This window comes from Miscanthus floridulus, chromosome 12 (genome assembly GCF_019320115.1).
Source record: "Miscanthus floridulus cultivar M001 chromosome 12, ASM1932011v1, whole genome shotgun sequence".
NCBI classification, from domain to species: domain Eukaryota; kingdom Viridiplantae; phylum Streptophyta; class Magnoliopsida; order Poales; family Poaceae; genus Miscanthus; species Miscanthus floridulus.
Window position 1 is genome coordinate 46,311,080 of NC_089591.1, and position 20,062 is coordinate 46,331,141.

The 20,062-nt window shown below is 48.8% G+C and overlaps 3 protein-coding genes across 8 annotated transcripts; 1 reads left to right on the plus strand and 2 right to left on the minus strand.

The window, feature by feature from the left end:
* The first annotated feature begins 4,182 nt into the window (after window positions 1-4,182).
* On the plus strand, window positions 4,183-5,216 carry LOC136498534 (uncharacterized). The gene has a single exon (XM_066494441.1). The coding sequence runs from the start codon at window positions 4,194-4,196 to the stop codon at window positions 4,818-4,820; it is 627 nt and encodes a 208-aa protein (XP_066350538.1). The 5' UTR covers window positions 4,183-4,193; the 3' UTR covers window positions 4,821-5,216.
* A 972-nt stretch (window positions 5,217-6,188) lies between these two features.
* On the minus strand, window positions 6,189-9,339 carry LOC136496744 (uncharacterized). 2 transcript variants are annotated; one of them, XM_066492504.1, is made up of 4 exons: window positions 9,016-9,339; window positions 8,753-8,896; window positions 7,173-7,252; window positions 6,397-6,539 (listed from the first exon to the last, which is right to left on the minus strand). In XM_066492504.1, the coding sequence occupies exons 1-4, from the start codon at window positions 9,190-9,192 to the stop codon at window positions 6,530-6,532; spliced, it is 411 nt and encodes a 136-aa protein (XP_066348601.1). In that variant the 5' UTR covers window positions 9,193-9,339; the 3' UTR covers window positions 6,397-6,529. The 2 variants fall into 2 exon arrangements, with proteins under 2 accessions (XP_066348600.1, XP_066348601.1); XM_066492503.1 differs by lacking the exon at window positions 7,173-7,252 and having other exon boundaries at window positions 6,189-6,539.
* Window positions 9,340-11,960: 2,621 nt separating this feature from the next.
* On the minus strand, window positions 11,961-18,867 carry LOC136497346 (protein disulfide isomerase-like 1-2). Of its 5 annotated transcripts, none has more exons than XM_066493144.1 (12): window positions 15,791-16,669; window positions 15,325-15,689; window positions 14,674-14,883; window positions 14,556-14,586; window positions 14,132-14,419; window positions 13,814-14,002; window positions 13,603-13,728; window positions 13,249-13,386; window positions 13,045-13,161; window positions 12,814-12,931; window positions 12,545-12,657; window positions 11,961-12,426 (listed from the first exon to the last, which is right to left on the minus strand). In XM_066493144.1, the coding sequence occupies exons 3-12, from the start codon at window positions 14,856-14,858 to the stop codon at window positions 12,175-12,177; spliced, it is 1,557 nt and encodes a 518-aa protein (XP_066349241.1). In that variant the 5' UTR covers window positions 14,859-14,883; window positions 15,325-15,689; window positions 15,791-16,669; the 3' UTR covers window positions 11,961-12,174. The 5 variants fall into 5 exon arrangements, 2 of the variants coding, with proteins under 2 accessions (XP_066349241.1, XP_066349242.1); XM_066493145.1 differs by having other exon boundaries at window positions 14,674-14,886; XR_010769281.1 differs by lacking the exons at window positions 11,961-12,426; window positions 12,545-12,657; window positions 12,814-12,931; ... (5 more) ...; window positions 14,556-14,586; window positions 14,674-14,883 and having other exon boundaries at window positions 14,935-15,689; window positions 15,928-18,867.
* Window positions 18,868-20,062: the final 1,195 nt, after the last annotated feature.

A 20,062-nucleotide genomic window follows, 5' to 3' on the forward strand; every position in this document is an offset into this window, starting at 1 on the left:
CGGGATGCGCACGTCGCGATGTCGTAGGCTACAGCTGAGTAGTTGACGGCGGCCTGTGGCGGGATCGCTCCGAAGCTCCTGAAATTGGTGTCGGCGAAATTGGTGGATACTAGTATTGCATAATCAAACACAGGCAACGCAGCTACTACTAATATATAGCTAGTGCAAAGGTGTGCATATTCTATTGGGCGATGTACTTGTACATACCATACCTGGCTACGTCGTTTAGCCAACAAGTTTCCGTCCTAAAACTTTCCACGTCGAATATAGACACATGTGCGAAGTATTAAATATAGATTAAAAAATAACAAATTACACAGAATATGACTAATTTACGAGACGAATTTTTTAAACCTAATTAGGACATAATTTGACAATAAAATGCTACAGTAACACATATGTTAATGATGAGTTAATTAGGCTTAATAAATTCGTCTCGCGGTTTACTGACGGATTCTGTAATTTATTTTATTAATTAGACTTAATAAATTCGTCTCGCGGTTTACTGACGGATTCTGTAATTTGTTTTTTATTAATATCCAAGCACCCAATGCGACACTCCATATAATATTTGATGTAACAATCTAAAACTTTACACCCAAAACTAAACCAGGCCTTAATCAAATGGGTGGTAGGATCATGGGCAGATCTTGACGAGTGCGTGTTCCTTACTGACGCATCCCGCACCGTGTCTGTGGATTCTACTCCTACATAGGCCTTAATCAAACCAGGCTAATGACGCATCCCGCACCGTCCGTGTTCCTGTTCATGCGTGTTTTATTGATCGCCAATAATGTGTCTGTGGATTCTACTCCTACATAGGAACTACGGAGCGATCTCGGGTGCTGTATATTGAGATATATATATATATATATATATATATATATATATATATATATATATATATATATATATCGCCAGCACGATATGACGTGTATATTAATGTAATGGTTATGTCTGTGTCTAGCAAGTAGCAACATACTGGTGGCCCCTGCACCTTTAGGCTTGTGATAGAATAGAAACCAGGAATCAGACGTTAGAGCAACTGTCCTCTCAGATGGATCTCGAAATGACATTTCGCACCTCTGCGTCAGCGCCTATGGCGCCGAGCTGCCTGCCACGTCAGCGTCGAGCCCAAGATCTCGGCGCCAGGGACGCTGCCGCTGAGACGTATTAGCTCGGCGCCAGCATCGATGACGCCAATCTAAGGGTTCAGATTATAAAATCTTTCCATCAGAGACATATTTGTGAAAAAATTTCAAAAAAAAAAAGACTAAAAAGTAAAAAATTCGGCTAGGACGTTCCTGCCCTTCTCGGCACTCACGATTGCACCAGATTGACCGCCGGGCCTTGTTTAGTTGGCGAATTTTTTAGCGAAATGGTACTGTAGCACTTTCGTTGTTATTTGATAATTAGTGTCTAATCATAGTCTAATTAGGCTTAAAAGATTCATCTCGTGAATTTCGTCTAAACTGTGTAATTAGTTTTATTTTTTATTTATATTTAATGCTTCATGCATAAGTACAAAGATTTGATGTGACGGAGAATCTTGAAAAATTTTGGGAATTAAACAGTACCCAAGCAGGTCACGTTTTGCGAATTCTGTTCCTGGATGCCTGCCGCCTGCGTTAGGTGCGGCGGAATGTACTGTACCTAGGACTCTAGGAGGAACCCACTGCAGGAATTCAGCCAGCCACGTCACACCGCTATGGCCCACACTCCCCCCATCCCCACAACAACAGAACACCGTATTGGTCTTTCCCCTTCCGTCGACCTCCACTTCGCACGATCGATTCCTCATTCCTCTGCCACAAGAAACTGTTACTAGCGCACCATCGATTCCTATACCACGAGGAACTGCCAGTGCAAATGCAGGCAGGAGAAAACGAACCATCGTTGCCGCACTCGGGTTTAAAAACACTGCTCCGCCTCGGCCTCAATCGCCGGCCACCCCGCTCTGGCTCGGCTGCTCGGCCATGCCCTGCCCTGCTCAGCAGCGCCGCACCGCACCGCACCGCATCACGCCGCCTCCGTCAGGCTTCTCCCAGCTCAACCGTCACGACATCCCCAGCCGTACGCCGCGCTCTGCCTCGGCCGTCGCGAGTCTCGTGCATAGGTTCACCGAAGATGGACCTCCACTGGGTTCCGCCCCGCTCGGCGGTGCCGCGTTGCCTCGCCCGTTCGCCTGCGAAGCTTCGCCCGTCACGGCTCCCTCGCTGCGCCCGCACTCCTGTCGGCGGCAGAGCCCCGGTCCCCAGCCCCGGGCGGCTGTTCGCCTGAGGCCTGAGCTCGGCGGAGGAAACTCGGAACGTTGGTTTGCTTCCAAAATTTGCTATGTCAATAATTTGACAAATCATAATTTTGCTAGTATTTAGTTTGCTACCAAAATTTATCAAACTCTTATATTAAGCTTGCCAAATCTATAGTAATGTTTTTTTTTCCAACTTTTGGCATGACAAGTATCTATCATGGCAAATTTTAGATGTCAAAGCCCTTCATCCGTGCCGTTGCCTCCATGCACGCGATGAGCGTGACATCCCGAAGGGGAAGAAAAATCGAGAAAGAGGATATGAGCGGACACGCGGACAGCAGAGGTCCGATGCGGAACGGCCGCTCCGTGGGGGAAGAATGAAGGGATGAGAGGCCATCAGGGGCGGATCTAGCGGTGGGGCGGGGGTGGCTCAAGCCCCCCCTACCCAAATCGAAACAGTGCAAATTATTGTAGAGCTCTTATGAATTTTTAGGCAAAGTTCTATAGCGTAGAGGGGGCTGAGACTTAAGATCGAGCAGCAGTATTGTTCAGTCCCCCTAGAATATTTCCTGATCCGCCGCTGGAGGCCATCCGTTCCACGCCTGACGACGCGAGTGGCAGTTTCTGAATTTTTAATTTATTTTTTCATAGGAGTGGTCGTTTCTGAATTTTTAATTTATTTTTTCATAGGAGTGGCAGTTTTGTTTTAGTGTGAGATGAAAGATATTTATTTCCTGTATTGGAACGATAATGATGTGCTGTGCTTTCTTCTTTTAAACTGGAGACCAAGCCTGTACCCAAGAAACTGCAGAATGTGTTCTTTTGAGTTACACGTGAGTAGGTATCTTGCCTTCATCTTTTGTCATATATATACAATATACGTGTTTTTTCTTTACCAAGGTATGTATTTGCTTGACAAGAGTTTAAAACATCGAGTTTTTGTTAGGTTTTACTAGAGATGAATCATTTTCTTCCATTAATATTTTGAGCTACCACGCTACAAAATCCCTCCAGCCAGGCGCGGGGGTGTTAGGTATTTTCTAGTTCAGAGAATTGCGTGACTCGGTTGCGCACGCCCTCGCATTGCGGCCTTGTGGGAATGGGCGGCCCTGCCGAGGCGGGGCCACACGGGGACAGGCCGGCGGCCCAAGTGAGCGGACATGTAGCGCGAGGCTAGCCACCCTGGCCCAGTCGCAGGACAGGAGTGCCCGGGCCCGGGGCCGGGTAGCCCGTAGGCCGTAGTGGCACACTGGCGCCGTGGCGCGAGCTCGGCACGTTTTGTCGGTCGTCGACGCATTCCGCTTGGCGCGCCTGGTTTGCATCACCAGCCGACAGCCGTGTGCATCACCAGCACGCTCCTTCTGGCTTTCTTCTGGTATGAAAAAAAAACCCAAAGGAATTGTGGTACCACTAAGGCACTAACCACTTGATGACACGAAGCCCGCACGCCGCCTCTGCAACGGCAACGTCGCACGCCGTGGGACTTCCGGTCCGGTCATGTCCGTCGTCGTCATTCGTCAAAAGGCAAGAGACCTCTTCGCCGGCCGTCGTCCCTGCCGCCAGCCGCACCCACACCTCACCTGTCCTGACACACACACACACCTCACGGCCGGCAGTTCGTTCGGTCGTCGCTAGACGCTAGCTGCACACACACACTGCAGACTGTCCAGGTGCAGTCACCGCAGCGGCACGTACGTACGGCCCCGGTGGATCCGGGTTACATATGCCACGCGCATTTCGTGTTACCAGCCAGAAGGTTCAGTACAGCGCCACCTACCTACTGCTGGGTGCTGGCTACTGGGCGCGCGGGGCAGGGGACACAGGCGCGGCACCAATCACAATCAGGCTTCGCCCAAGGGAGCGCGCGCGCATCATTAAACAGCGGCAGCGACGTCATCTATATCCCTGGCTACCATACCCATAATAACACATCGTGTTAAGAATGGACACGGACTCCACCTTCCCTGTCGTCGCAGGCCCACTCCCGGCGTCGGCGTGCCGCCAGCTCCCGTTCCACCGGTTCGCGGCCGCCTCGTCGTCGCCACCACCCTGGTTCCCTTCCTCTCCTTCTCCTACCGCCGCCACCGGTGCGCCGCCGGTGACGACGAGGAGCCGAGCGCTCACACTCACCTCCATGCCCGCCGCAGCGCAACAACAACAAGGGCCGCCGCCGGGCGCGGGAGGAGACACTGCGGCTGCGGCTGCGGCGGCGGCGGTTGCGGAGGTGGAGGACAGGATGGACCTGCTGTGGGAGGACTTCAACGAGGAGCTGGCGCGGGGCGGCCGCGGCTCCTGCTGCCGCGCCGGCAACGCCGGCGGCGGGCTGCAGCAGGCGAGCGACCTGTGGTCGTCGGGCTCGTCGGAGCCCGCGGCGGCCCGCGGGTGCGCGCCGGTGCTGCGCCCCTCGTCCAGGGCCGGCGGCGCGGTCCGGCACTGCCGCCGCCGCGCCGGGACGTGGGTGCTGCTCATGAGGATCTTCACGAGGCTCTTCGTCATCGAGAAGACCGTCTCCGCGTCCGCGGCCGCCGCCAGGCGGCAGCACGCCGCTGCCACGGCGAGGGCGAGCTGATGCCAGCATGCTTGCAGCCAATCCAGCTCCTGCTCGCGCAGGCAATTGCCTCCATGATCATGAATGCTGCGCTGAGCGTGAGCTGCATCCTGCACTGCATGCATGCTTGCTATGCGAACGTACGCCGTACGGCCACTAGTAAATTATACTGCTATGCTACTCCATTAGACATACAAGTAAGGGGATCTGTTCTTGATGCTGTAAGTAAATAGGGTTCAGTGGTTCATCATCAGCAGATACAGAGAAATTAGAGCAATGCCATAGCAATGTCGCTCCATTTATTATTTCTTCGTTCTCCCGCTGTTAATTAGCACTTCATTTTTTAATCATGTTCTATGAATTCATCAATAGTAGAAATGTAAAGGAAAAAAAAAAAGAAAGGTCAATGCATTTGCACATTCTTCTTTCTGTGCCCTTTATTTATTAGTCACGAGACGCTGTCTTGTGATTATTGGTATCATATCTGCGGATCTGAAGAAAGAAAGAAAGGTGCACGGCTTTCTCAGGACAAAAAAAATTTGGTGTGGATGTTGTGGATTCGTGGGGATGAAAGGTGCTTGTGCTGTTTACTTGGGAGAGGATGCGTGTTTTTATTTGGGCGGCTCACATAAGGCCAAGGGCATTAGCTCGTAATAATGAACTGACTAAAGGCAAAAAAGAGACCACGGACAGGGACATCCAACCTCCTCCTGCCTCAGCAGTAAGAACCCTTCTGTCCTTTCCAAGCTAACTTCACAATGCAAACTGCCTAGGATCACCAATTCAGCATAATGGCAGTGGGCACTATGACTGTTTGAGTACTTGCTGTACTTCTATTTTCAAGGCTGCGAAGTGGCACTGCGGCTAGAGAGTAGAGACTCACAAACTTCCCTTTTTTTTAAAAAAAAGAAGAGACTCACAAACTTCATCACAGCAAAGAAACTGACACTTTTGTCTCATTGCTTGTACTATTTACTTGCATCCAAATTCAAAAATCTGCACGGGCATAGATAGGAAGGGACAATTCTTGCAAATTATGTTGGGATCCTACCATAATTAAGTCAATAACAAATTGGGGTCAACTAATAACAGCAGAATAGACACGAGATAGCCCACAAGGACCTAGGGCTGTACACACATAAACACAGCGTGGTGGCAGCTGTGCCTACTTTCACCAACTATCTCAGGCCGATGTGTGCACCAGATTAATACCATGCTTTTTTCTAGGCCAATAATAGAATGATGCAGCAATGATCAATTCTTTTTAATAACGAAGAGATTCTCTCAAGATGATGGCAGACCGGGCCAATGCAACAAGAACTGAAATTTCCTGCGAAGTTACAACCCAATGCCTTTGTCGAAACATACTATCTGATCATGGCTGTCAACTGAAAGTAACATGACTAGACCAATATGCATTACCGAGGCACCAATGATGATACTTGAAATTCATACATATATAGTATATACAGCAATTTTTTTGACAAAAAAGATATACCACAAGCATTGTATGGTTTCTGCCTATTAATAATGGCACCAGTAATGGATAGTTTGGGCGCAATTATGTTGATATCTTGTTAACAAAAGGGGAGCGCCTCACAATTTGCTTGATGCCACAAGATACTTGGTATGACGGGCCTGTGCCATCAATTTTCCTGTCTTTTTCTTCCTGAAATCGACAGAGACGACACCAACTGACTTTCCAGCACGCAACAACTTCCCCTCAATCTCTATTTCCTCCTGGACAATTAACCCAAAAAAGTTAACAGTATTGTCGAAAAACTTTGTAAGGAAACATAGCACTGTGGAGACAAAGAAAAAGTTGAAAATAAAACTATTTTGGCAGTTCATCACCACCAAGGGCAGTGCAAAGAGAGGACTAACAAAGTAAGAAGTGGGGGCTATGGGCAAACATGTCAAAAAGTGGTAGATATTTAAAACCTACATAGAGAGTGGCATTTTGAAGTGTTGCACGTCTAAAGTGGTGGATTTTTTAAGCTGCACTTGGCGATGGCAAATTGGCAATTTTCACTAGCCGAAGCTGGCTTCATTTTTGTTTAACTTCCAGTAGAACAACCAAAGGACCATTCAGTACAATGCGACATCTGATAGTATCAACTACCAAGATGGCTACTTTTTATACCTACCAGAAAATTTTCCAGATATAAAGTGATACAATCCTACACTGTTCAATAATGTTATCCAAAACATCGCTCATTTATGTAACCATCTTTTCTGCTTACACACGCAACACATCCATACGTTAGGTAAGAACATAACCATTAATTCAAGTCGCCAAAAGGTAAGACGCAAAGAAGTAAAATAACCATTTCATCTTGGCAATAGAGCTGTTGTCATGCAATGTTTACTTACTGATGTTGGGCACGTTCGCTGGTCTGGTCCGGCTGACCAGCCGGCTGCTCCTCCTCACAACAACCAGCCAGTTTCAGCCGCTACAGTGTTTCTCTCTCACAACAACCAGCCAGTTTCAGCCAAGTTTCAGACCAGCGAAGTCATAAAAATGTAAGCATTCAACCTTTCTAGAGGACCACGAAGCAACACTAAAGCTTCTAGAAGAATCTGAAAAGATGGGTATTTATCTATTCTAAACAAACAATGTTAAGACCTAATGATACTGGCCTGGCAACAGGCACATCTGTTATGCATGAGCATAAAAAACAATAAAAAGTATGAAACTATCAGCATTGAGTCATTTATTTGGCAGCAATTAGGAAAAATATCTTAATCACGCTGAAGACGGATTTCTAGTATAAGAAAGATGGATAACTGAATTAGGATTTAAATAACCTGTTGGAAAATTAAACTAAAGACAATTTCATAAGTTCTGAAATTATATTATCATGAATACATCAAATTGTCTAGAACAGACAGATAAGAACATATAATGAACTCTTTGCCACATCCTAATAAACACCCTGTTCGCTTGTTGGTTTTAGCCAGCCCAAACCAGCCAGCTAACAGTGTTTTCCTCTCACAACAAACCAGCACCAGCCAGCCCAAACCAGCCCAGAAACCAACCAGCGAACAGGCCGAAAATCAAATAACTTTCACTATTGAAGTTGTACCATCATTAATTACCACAAAATGCACCCTCTAGCCTCTACTAGAGACAGATATACTAATAAATTATTTCAGAATGCTAGAAAATAATTAAAACACAAATCCAACAACTTCCATCAAGTTAGAAGCAATTTCAGCATCCAATCCCAGCTCATCCCTACAGTCCTACTCCTTATCTGCCAACTTCACAATACAGCACATTGACTAGTATCCAGTATATAGCAGAGAAGATTTTTTTTAGAAGGGACAGCAAAAGCTTTGCCGCAATTTTTATTAGACGGAGAAAATAAAAATACAAGGGTCGGCCCAGTTTTTTGAGTGGAAACCAGGCCCAAAAACCACCAACTGGGAGAGTCCACCACTCATTCTGACCAACTTTTGAAAACACCGTCCAAACAACTAACGACTATAGCAGAGAAGATCCCTGAGGTATTATAGCCATAACAACTATGAGTGTGCCATTGAGATCCAAGCCCACAGCTTAGTGACAGTTTCTGACAGCCAGAAATCCATGCACAACAGCAAGCAGTAGAATTGTACCAATCATGGGCGATTACAATTTCTAGGAGACAAACCACAACATGCTAATCTGACATTCTCCTTAAACATGCTAGAACCACGACACAGCCTAATTGTCAATAGAAAGTACAAACCTTCAAATTATCAGAGAGCAATTACTGAAAGTGAATACCATTTCTTCAGGACAAAAGGATTTCCCAATGGACTAGCTCTAGCACTAGCAGGCTAGTAGCATAAGTGCAAAATCGATCCAGTTCCCATCATAAATCCCGATCCCCATGAGCTATTTTTTTAATACCATAATCGAACACAACAGGAAATGTGAACCGAGAGAGGGTGGGTCTCAGTCTCACCCCGACTGCAGCCGCGTCGACAAAGGAGACGCTGATCTCGATGGAGACCCCGCTGCTGGGGAGCCCGCTGCAGAAGAACACGGCCGATCCCAGCTGGTCGGCGAGCGTCGCTGTGACACCGCTGCGGAGGTACCCCACGGGGCTCTGCAAGGGCACCACAGATCGAACCAAGCAATCAAGCAGCATATGTCTCGTCAGTCACTCCGACTCCGTCGACACAATCTCAAACCGAAGTCGGAAGCGAAAGGGAGTGCGAGGCTTACCGCAAGGCGAGGTGTTACGACGAAGGAGCAGAGGAGGCGGCCGTGCTCGGCGGCTTCGATGCTGACGCCGCTGAGGACGAATGGGTCGTAGAAGTGGAGCCGCGCAGGGGTGGAGCCGGTAATTTTCTCGGCGGTTGCGGTGGGCTCCAGGCTATTCCGCACCGCTTCCGGGTCCATGGTGGTGGCGCGCCGGGCGACGAGGAGGGGAGGCCGCGCGCACCTGATTCCGACGTGGTGTCGTGTCCGCAACCAAGACGCACGCAGCTCCGTCGAAAGGAGGCTGCTGCAGTCCTGCAGAGCGTGGTGGTGGGGGTCGGGGAATGTGGGATTGCTAGGGTCGAGCCTGTTCGCTTGATGGTTAAAGTCAGCCCAGATCGGCTAGCCAATAGTGTTTTTTTCTCATAAAAAACCAGCACCAGCTAGCTTAAACCAGCATCAGCCCCAACCAGCGAACAGGCCCATAGGCTGACAGGTGGGGCTACAGGCGGATAGCTAGTACGAGTACAAGGAGCCGCACTGAGGCCAAAAAGAAAAGAAAATAAATTCAATGTTGAGCATATGCCTACCCAGAGGCCAAAAGTGCAGGCTTTTATCTTAAGCCATTAAAAAAGTTTGTAATTACGTATAAATTATTAAAAAAGTTGAACTCACATGAGTGTTATCATTATGAACTTCTTTACTCTCAAAACCATTTCGTCGATGGTAGCTCTTACATATGAGTTCAGTCAGCGTAAACGTCCAAAATACCCTTCTCTGGTTCCCCTTGTTTCTCTTTGCTTAGTGGGGTCAAGCTTCACGCGCCAGCCTCGCGCCGTGGCGACGCCAGGGTGGAGCTCGCTCGCCCGCGCCCGCACCGCGGCGGAGCTGACTCACTCGCTCACGACGGCCGGGCAGAGCTCGCCTGCGCCCGCGCTCGCGGCGGCAGGGACGGAGCTACCCTCCACGCGCAACCATGGCGGCTGTGGCGGAGCTCCGCCCTGCGCGCGCTCGCTGTGGCCGGGCAGAGCTTGCCCACTCCCGCGCCCGCGGCAGACAAGGTAGAGCTCCTCGGCGCACATGCTCGTTGCGGCCTGGCGGAGCTCGCGCGCGCCCGCGCCCGCGGTGGACGAGGCCGAGCTGCCCCCGCGCACGCGCCCGCGGTGGTCGGCGAAGCTCTCCTGCACCCGCACCCGCGGCGAACACGGCCGAGGTAGTTGGTGGCATCGGGCCCATTGAAGCCGTCGTAGATGCCGACGAACATCCAGCCGTGTTCCTCCGACACAACCACGTGCACCCTCGCCGCGCCGCCGCAGTCGTCGACGTCCGGTGCGCCGTTGCCGACTGTCACGGCGTGCTCCTTCCCGCCACCGGGGGACACGCACGACCACGCGCACAGCACCGATGCAACGGCCCTGCGGAGGCCGCCAAGGAGCGGGTTGGCCTTGCAAGACGCCTACCGCCGTCGATGCCGCGTGGCGTAGAGATCCGCGAGGATCTGCTCGTCGGTGCACGAGGGGAGGCGCGACACAGACGACACGCCCGAGTTCGTGTCCGACGTCGATGGCGACGCGATGCTGCTGCTGCCGCCGTAGCTGTCCAGCGGGCCCGAGTACTGCCGCGGCTGGAGCGTCCGGAACGAGGAGTTGGAGCTGTCGAACGACGACAAGCCGGAGATGGACGTCCGGTCGCTTAGGAACAAGGAGCTGCCCACTGTGGACTAGTTCAACGGCAGTAGCACGCCGTGGATATGCCCCTCGTGGACGGCGCAAAGGTCCTCGACCCTTCGTGTGCACAGGAAAGAGAAGAGAAAAGAGAAATAGAAAGTTTGGGAGGCTGATAAACTGGATCCACTATAGGATAAAATAGTTATTTCACCTATATGTTTGACATTCATTAGATAGAAAAACATACGGAATGGCTTGGAGAGAAAAAAAAGTTCAGAACGGTGGCACTCGTGGGAGCTCAACTTTTTAATGGCTTGTGCTTGATTATAAACTTTTTAATGGCATATAGGTAAAAGCCTCTCAAAAGTTCTGTATGATACTCGCGCAATTGAGCAGGAATGATTCTCTTTGATTGGATTCCCGTCCCTAAAAGAAAGTCACTGTGGTATACGTGAATGTCAAACTTTCTCAACTTTGACTAATTTTATAGAAAATACGTGCAACATTTATATCTCCAAATAAATATATTATGAAGCTATATTCAACAATCTATCTAATGATACTAATTATGTATTGTAAATTTTAATATTCTTTTATATATAATTGGTCAAAGTTAAAAAATATTGGACTTCTCGGAAAGCGAGAATGACTTCTATTTTGGGACAGAGGGAGTATGCAAAAACATACCGCCTCCATAAAAAAGTATATAATTCTAGATTTAGATTGAGTTAAACTTCCTTAAATTTAACTAAATTTATATAAAAAAAATATTATTAATATTTATGACTCCAAATAAATATACTATAAAGATATATTCTATGATTACTCTAATACTTTCTCCATTTCAATTTGTAAAGATGATTTGGCTTTTTTAGATACATATTTTTTTGTTATACACTTAGATATACGCTATAGCAAGATACATAGTAAAAATGATTTATCTATAAAAGCCAACACTTTTTAGTATCATTAATACTATTTTTTCATAAAATTGGTTAAGTTTAAAACTGTTTGTCTCGTTAAAAAAATTAAGAATTGCATTCTTTTTATGACGGGGTTAATACTTTGAAGCTAATAATAGTATATCGACACAACCTCCTGTATAGCATTTTAGCTAGCAATATCTATAAAATATAGGAATATTTATATTACTTATTTATAATAAATCTAATATGTCAGCCTTGTTTTATGAACCTATATAAATTTTAGATCTTAATATTCAAAAGTATAAGCTAAAGTTTGACTTATAAAAACCTAGAAGCACTGAAAAGGACTATTTTGCATGAATTGGGCAGAAACAACAAAAAGGTTAGTGCTGCCTGGATTACAATGGCCTTATTCAAAACAGTAACGGCTTATGACAGCAAATTTCAACCAAATAAAACTAGCAACCTCAGTGCATTTAGTATAGCAATGACTTATGAGAAATGCTTTCCAACTTATAACTGGTTATTTTCTCTGAACCTCTCTGTATGTGCCTCACTCTCTCACTGCATAGCTACATATGGCACCTCGATCAGAGTTCGTCTTTCGGAAGATCTGACGGCGATGAAGGTGTAATGCCCTCTTCTACAGCACCAGCACCCGTCTGCGTCACTTCGTCCATGGCACCAGCTCTGGGGCCCTTGTTCTCCTTGATGAAACTGATGATGTCCTCGGTCGTTCTTCCACCATTGTAGGAATAAAGGTCACCGGTGGTCGAGTAGAAGTAGATCGTGGGATATCCCTCCACCGCCAAGTCGGTAGGGATATCGTTTGCAGTGCCATCCTGAGAAAACCAAAAGGGCTTAATGATAAGTAATGCCTTGTATGAGCAAGATCATACCATACGACAAAAAAGGAAACAAAGAGAAAAACGATTGAGCATCAGTCGCAAAATGGCTCACCATCTTTGCAATGACGACTTCTTCGTCGTCTTGTAATGCGACTGCAACTTCCTCCAAGATTGGGGCCAGCTTCCGGCAATGGCCACACCAAGGTGCATAGAACTCGAGCAGTACTGTGAAGAAAAGATCATGTCAAGCATGATGTTGTAAAACAAGTTGAATGCTAAACGTAACTGAAATCTGAATGTAACCACTAATACAATCATATTGAGCTAAGGCCTAAGGGGCACATATTACTCAGACAACCGATGGAAGTGTGAAAAACTAACCATTTTTGCCAGAGTTGAAAACAATGTCATCAATACTGTCAGCCACAACGACCTTAACAGGTTGGTCATTCACCTTTGGGATTGGCTCCGACTTAACATAAGGAGTCAAGTTTCCATACTGCATGAACCAACACAAGACAGAACAAGATTGAGCAGGAAATTATTTGCTAATAAAGTACTGTAAAACAGCTCAGTAACTAAGAAACATAATAAAGTAGAAAAGGCCTCAACTATATACTCCTTCAACCAGGGGATGATTTGATCAGGGTCGATAGTTGGATTGAGATATTTCCCACCCTGTGCAATCACAAAAAGGAGGGGCACATCGTTCTCTTTAAGCCCAAAGTACTGAAACCATTTGCATGAGAGCTTGTTAGGCATCTAACCGTAGAAATTTTTGACAAACAAATACTCAGAGAAACTACAAATAGCAACCTTGAAGGCACGGTCAGCAGATTCAACATCGCCAATTAGAAAACTTATGTTATTAGCACTGAATTTCTTGGCAGCTTCTTGAATCTGACTCTTGAAGGCCTCAATTCTGTCGTCACTGAAGTTCAAGAAAAGCATCGCCTGTCCAACCATATTTGTTTTCAGTGCATATGAAAATTAGGTCGATGCATTCACGAAAGCAGAAGTGTCAGTTCAATGTGGATAATATAACCTATTACCTATACTTATGCAGAGGTAAATGAATTACCAAAACTTAGCTCTTCTACCCAACATACAACTCATATATTCAAACTCTGAAGGTAGCAAACAGAACATAATCACAATTGTGTTACTCACTTTGGCACTAGGAGTGCTGTAGTATCTCTCAAGAAACTTATGGTTGGTTGGATCAGCATCGAATGTAACTACTGCAGGGAAACCAGACACCTCAATGAATTTTTCAAGAGCATCCGAATCAAAATCCTGAAAAAGATCAAGAATGGTGTTTTAGTGCTAGTGTGTTCAGTCATGAATTAGCATCAAATGTATACATGAAAAAGGAATGTACCAGTGAATCAGCAAAGAGCTCGTCGAATGGTTTGAAGAGACGAACAACAGGGCCCTTGATGGCCTGATCACCACGTGGCAGAATGCTTGCGTCTGACGTGTGAAAGAAATCATAGTCTGACCGTTTTTTCTCTGCCACGGCCATGAAATTCTCATACTCCACACCGGCAAACTCAGGGAAAACTCCAACCTGCAGCAAAATGTTTCACACGCATGCATCACATTCGCATCCATCACTCTCCCATGGCATTCAGGAAACAGGAAACTTTTTTTTTTGAAAGAACAGGAGGCATCATTCTTAACGGTAGTAGAAACGTACAAGAACCACCCCCTTGTCACCGATGGACGACTGAGCAGCCTCCGCCGAACTGAGCTCGATGGAAGCTGGGCCGACCTGCTTCTTGAGGTACTCCACGATGCCGTCGGCGTCCCTCGGACCACCATAGCCACGCACGTCCTTCCCTCCATTCTCTATGATCTTGATGGTGGGGTACGCATGCACCTGGTACTTGTCCTTGATCTCCTTGTTCCTCTCATCGTACGCATCCACTTTGGCGAGCACCAACGGCGGGTCGTGATTCCTCAGAACGGCGGCTGCCTTCTCGTACTGCATGCATGGTATCACGGACATGGCACAAAACAAATTAAAACACACATGTCCCTGAGTTGCATCCTCCGGGGCAACCAGGCAAGCCCGGCAGTCTGGCACAGCGGCCCGTATGAAGGGAGCAGCGAGTTGTTACCTCTGGAGCGAGTTGCTTGCAGTGGCCACACCTGCGGATAAGTTACCATTACTCCATTAGCCAGGAGTTGAGACAGAGCACGGCTGCTTAGATAATGGAGTCACTGAGCCGTACGTACCATGGCGCGTAGAACTCGACGACGATGAACTGTTGCTTGGCCACCACCTCCGAGAAGTTACTGGCGTCCAGCGTCAGGACCACCTCGCCCAGCTCCACGGCGGTCTCCACCTCAGCCAAGACAGGTCCAGAGAGGAGAACGCCAGCGAGGAGGATGGTGAACGGAAGCACCAGGGAGACAGCCATCGCTTAAGCTGCAACTAGAAGTGCCCTGCTGAGGGTAGAACCCGAGTTAATATATGCGAGGGTATTGCATTGCGTTTGCAGGGATCTCGAGGAAGTCAATGGGAGCTTTGTTTGCTAGCTTCTCTTTGACTCCATGTTTCTGAACTTTGCCTTCAAAAGACATTAGCTCGTTCTTCTTTTTTTCTTCAGCAAATGATAGCCTGTAGCTTGTAAGTGCTATCAAATATTGATAGTCCTGTAGCTTGTAAGTGCTATCAAATATTGATAGTACAACACCTTTTCTGTGCAAGTGGCATATCACCTTTGTAAATTAGAGTTATGCGCTAGAAGCACACCAATTTTTTTTGTAAGTTTTCCAAGTACAAGTACTTGGCGTTCTTGCCATCCCTAGGAGACTAAGAGCAATTTACAGAAAAATACATAACACAACATTAATCTACGAGTAACTTCTACCACGAATGCTCACCATCTGGCAATGCCGGCAGTAACAGCTCCAGCTTCTTATTCCCACCAGGCACCAGCGGCGGGTGGGCTTCATCCTGAATTCCAGAGAGGATTCCAGACTCAGAGCGGCTCTGTCTACTGAACACTCTGTTCTTCCTTTCTTTCCAAATTTCCCTGATTGTGAGGATGATCAGGGACCTGAGACCCAGCACCAAGGCTGACTTTGCTTGTTAACTGAATGTTTGAATGTAACAATCCTGCAGGGAGGTAGCCGACTGCTAGGTGGAAGGTTGTAGCCCCTCATGCCACAGTCAAATCACTGCCACCGCCCATGCCATCTTTATTACTGGACGCTCATATGCTACGTGCGTCGCCGTCTCCAGGTTCCTGATACATAATTGGCAGAAATATGAATTCAATTTTTTTTTTCAAATCAAAAGGAAAAAGAAAACGAATTCAGCCATTTGCATCCGTGCTGCTGTCCATACATATTCTTGTAGGGACTAGGGACATCCTCACATTTACGCCTTGGCATCGCTGATGGCTTCCGGATGTGTGTAGCTATTGCTGAACTTACCGCCCCCCCTGAATTTCAGCAAATATGAAGAGCGTGTGGCGTACTCACCATTTTCATTTGCAGTCCACACACTGTGGTCAGGCTGGTCAGATGCAGGATCCATATTAAAATCTTGCTGCAGGACGAAGAGCTTGACAAATTCCTCAAATAAAGGAAAAGTCAGGACATGATCCAAATCTGGAAATCCATCTATCATTTATGCGAGCCTCGGCCATTGTATTCTTTCTTCTCCGTGCGCAAACAGGGACAGGAAGAGTGCCGACAGTGTGTCTTCTCGAACCCAACTTGATGTCCAGAAACATGCTGTGGCCTGTGAGGCTGCTGTTCAGTTTGACAACCATAGCTGCATTAATGCTCTAAAGGCAGGGGCATGCCAATCCAAGGGCGGTCTAGTGCAACCCATTCAAACCACAGCCACCATAAGCATTGAGCTCGCGCATAGCATTCAAGGTCCAGTATGCCAAGGCCGCCCATTTCTAATAGCTGACACATTGTTGTCCAAGGCACCTTGTATTTACCCGTGGAGAGTTCCTGATCCCCCACCCAAAGGAAACATCTCTGTAGCTTATCCCATTCTTTGAAAAATCGTTTTATCTGGTTGAGGACAGTGACCAGGTTGGGAGCTTAAAATCGATCTGAAAAACTCCCTTCTCTTTTACTAGGTAAGAACACGATCCTTTCAGTCAACCAACATGCTTTTGGCCCTGTCCTGTAAGTATGGATGTACTAACCTCGCCAATATAATATCAAGTTGTCAACACCTACTTCTGAAGTCATCTGACTTTCTACTTCTATCCACAGGCTTCAGAGCAGTAATTCATCAAGCCATCATCAATTTCATCTATACTCGTTCTGCCCATCTCCATCTGAATTAGTCTTAAAGTACTGTGTATCTCATTCCTGCATGGATGTCGATTATCTCGTGCCAGAAACACATTCATTTTCCTTCCTATCTCAATCCAACTACACCCCGGCTGCTTACTGACACCCCTGTCCTTCATGGATCTCCTCACTCTAAAAACTTCTGCCCATTTCCCCATCTCAGCGTACATATTCGAGAGAAGGACATAGGGTCCAGAGTTCTGAGGATCAAGCTCAAACAATCTCCCAGCTGTCCATTCCCCCAACTCAACATTCTTATGCAGCCGGCAAGCACCTAGCAGAGAAGCCCAGAGCACAGAGTCAGGTTCCATTGGCATGTCCTTTATGAGCTCCTCAGCTTCTTTGAGATGACCAGCACGACCAAGCAAGTCAACCATGCATGTGTAATGATCTCGAGATGGTGTAATCCCATGATCCTCAGTCATGGAATGGAAGTATCTCCGGCCCTCATCCACCAATCCAGAATGGCCACAGGCTGACAAGACCCCTATCATGGTGACAGAGTCTGGGTTCTCATTGCTGCACAGCATTCTCTCAAAAAGATGCAATGCATCTTTTGCACGGCCATTCTGTGCATAACCAACAATCATCGCATTCCACGACACGTTATCTCTGGCTGCCATTCTCTCAAATACCTTAGCACCATCATCGATGGAACCTGTTTTCAGGTACATGTCTACAAGGGAGTTCCCAACAAACACATCAGATTCTGGCCCAAAGTCAAAGCGAAAACCTTCCTTGAGGACATGCACATGAGCTTGCTGACCAAGCTGAAGGTCAGCAATATTCCCACATGCATTCAGAACATTTCCATACGTGTAATGTGTTGGCCAAATGGAATCTCTTTTCAGCTGGACAAAGAGCCTAATCGCTTCTTCCTCCTCACCATTCTGGGCATATGCTGCAATGAGCACATTCCAAGCAATGACATTCTTCTCGACCATCTGCGAGAACACCACCTGAGCATCCTCCACATTTGCAGACTTTGCATACCCAGTGATTATAGATGTTTCCGAGACAATACTCCTGGAAGGCATGGAATCAAAGATACACCTTGCTTCCCACGTCCTCCCACACTTTGCATACATGTCCACCAGAGCATTGTTGAGCACCATGTCATCCCTAAGTCTATTGCACTTCACCATATGGGCATGGACCTGCCGTCCTTCCCTGTCTGCAGCAAGTCCTGCACATGCGCTCATGACACTTGAGAGTGTCACCTCATCCGGAAAGAAACCAGCAGTCATCATCTCGACGAACAGCACGAGCGCCTCACCCACGGGACCGTTCTGCTCGTAGCAAGTGATCAAGCTGTTCCAGGAAACGACGTTCCGCTCTGGCATTGCGTCGAACACCCAGCGCGCATCCTCCGGGCGCTCGCACTTGGCGTACATGTCCACGAGCGCGCTCCCGATGTGCACGTCGTCCGCGTGCGGCGACCTGGCGACGAGGCCGTGCACCTGCTCCCCGGTCCTCGAGTCCTTCTCAGCGGCGCACGCGCTCAGGGCGCTGGCGAAGGAGTAGGCATTGAGCACGAAGTCGTCGGCGTGCATGGCGGCCAGGAACCGGAGCGCGTCCCCGGCGTGCCCGCGCCCGTGCCGCGCGAGCGCCGCGACGACCGCGTTGTAGGAGCACTGGTCGGGGTCCGGGATGGCCTCGAAGAGAGCCCGCGCCTCGTCGGGGCGGCCCAGGCGCGCGTACGCGGAGAGGAGCGCGTTGTACGAGAAGGTGTTGCGGACGGGTATCTCGTCGAACACCCTGCGGGCGTCGCGGAGTCGGCCGAGCCGTGCGTACGTGGACACGAGCGTGTTGAGGAGGAAGGTCTCGCCGGCCAAGGGAGACTTCAGAATGCGTGCGTGCGCGGCTCGGGCGCCGGGGAGGTTCGGCGCGGAGCGGAGGAGGTCGGCCAGCGGCGACGACGCGCGAAGGTGCGCGACGAGCTCTTGGCCAAGGTGGTGGTGGAGGTGCCGCGCCATGCCACCGAGAGGCACGCCGTCAGGTCGCAAGACCCACACTTGGACGGATCTCCTGGCGTATAACGGCCAGAGGATCAGTTGCGATCTCGAGAGAAACAGAGGTGTAGGAGAACATTCTGTGTCATCGAATGATGAGACTGTCTCGAGAGGGCATGCACAACGCGACCTATACTCAAAATACGTGACGCACAGTACCGGTAAAAATACACGCTCCAACGGAGTATGCAATGGCATGACCCATTTTGCGGCAGAGGCGACGCGGAAGGCAAATAAGCGTCCTCGCTCGGTCTGTTTGCGTCTCCCGCAACGCCCGGCCCACCACCACGACCGGAAGGAGAAGACGGCGTACTTGTCAGCCCCCGCGGGCCCGGACCTCGTGGCGACGCCCGTGGTGGCTGGCGAGCGCGGCATGAGGAGGAGGACGAGGGAGACGAGCGCGAGCGGGGCGAGGACGACAAGCAGGACGCCCCGGTAGCTGTGCGCGCGGTCGGCCAGCGTCTCCTGGCGGCTGCCGTTGGGCAGCGCCGAGTAGCGGCGCATCTTGGCGGCGTCGGTGGGGAGGAGCAGGAGGTCCGGGGACGAGGGCGTGCGGTAGCGGACGCCGCGGCCGCCGCTTGCGGTTGCGGTGGGTGTGGGGACCGGGGGCGACGGCGACGGGTTGGACGCCTCTTGCTGCGCAGGATCCAGCGCTCCGCGTCGGGGCGCGCGTCGGTGGTGGATCTGCTGCTGCTGCGACCGCGTCGTGGCGGGGTGAGCGGGGTCGGCACGGGCGCAGCGGCGCTGCCGCCGTTGGCGAGCGGTGCCGACGCGAGCAAGCGCGGATGAGCGGGGCCAGCGGCTGTTGGAGAAGGTAAGTTTTGCATCCGTGACCTTTCCTCTGTGCTGTAACCCAAAGATGGAATAGGTGCCGCGTTTAGGTGGTCGTTGTTGGAGACAGTCTGAGGGACGAACATATGCGAGTCCTGAGTCACATCTTGCATGAGGACACATACTATTCCTCATTTCCTCAGCAACATCCTCAGAGATCCTTTTGCTGAAAAGCATGAAGCGAAACGTTTTATTTTCTCTTTTAAGTAGGCTTCGTTTGTTTCAGAGCGCTCTAGCGTTTTCTTCTGTGAACTCTGCTGTTTACTTTTTGCTCAAACTCTGTAAGCTGGCAACCCCAGCAGTTACCTTTTGCTTTCAATATAAGCAGGGCTAAGGTCTATGGTCTAAAAAAAAACATCCTCAGAGATGTTAAAAAAACATTCAAATTAGAGCCCAGTTTCGAAATGCGTTTATAAAAGCATCACAGTTTCGTTCACACTTGCTGATGCATTTTTTAA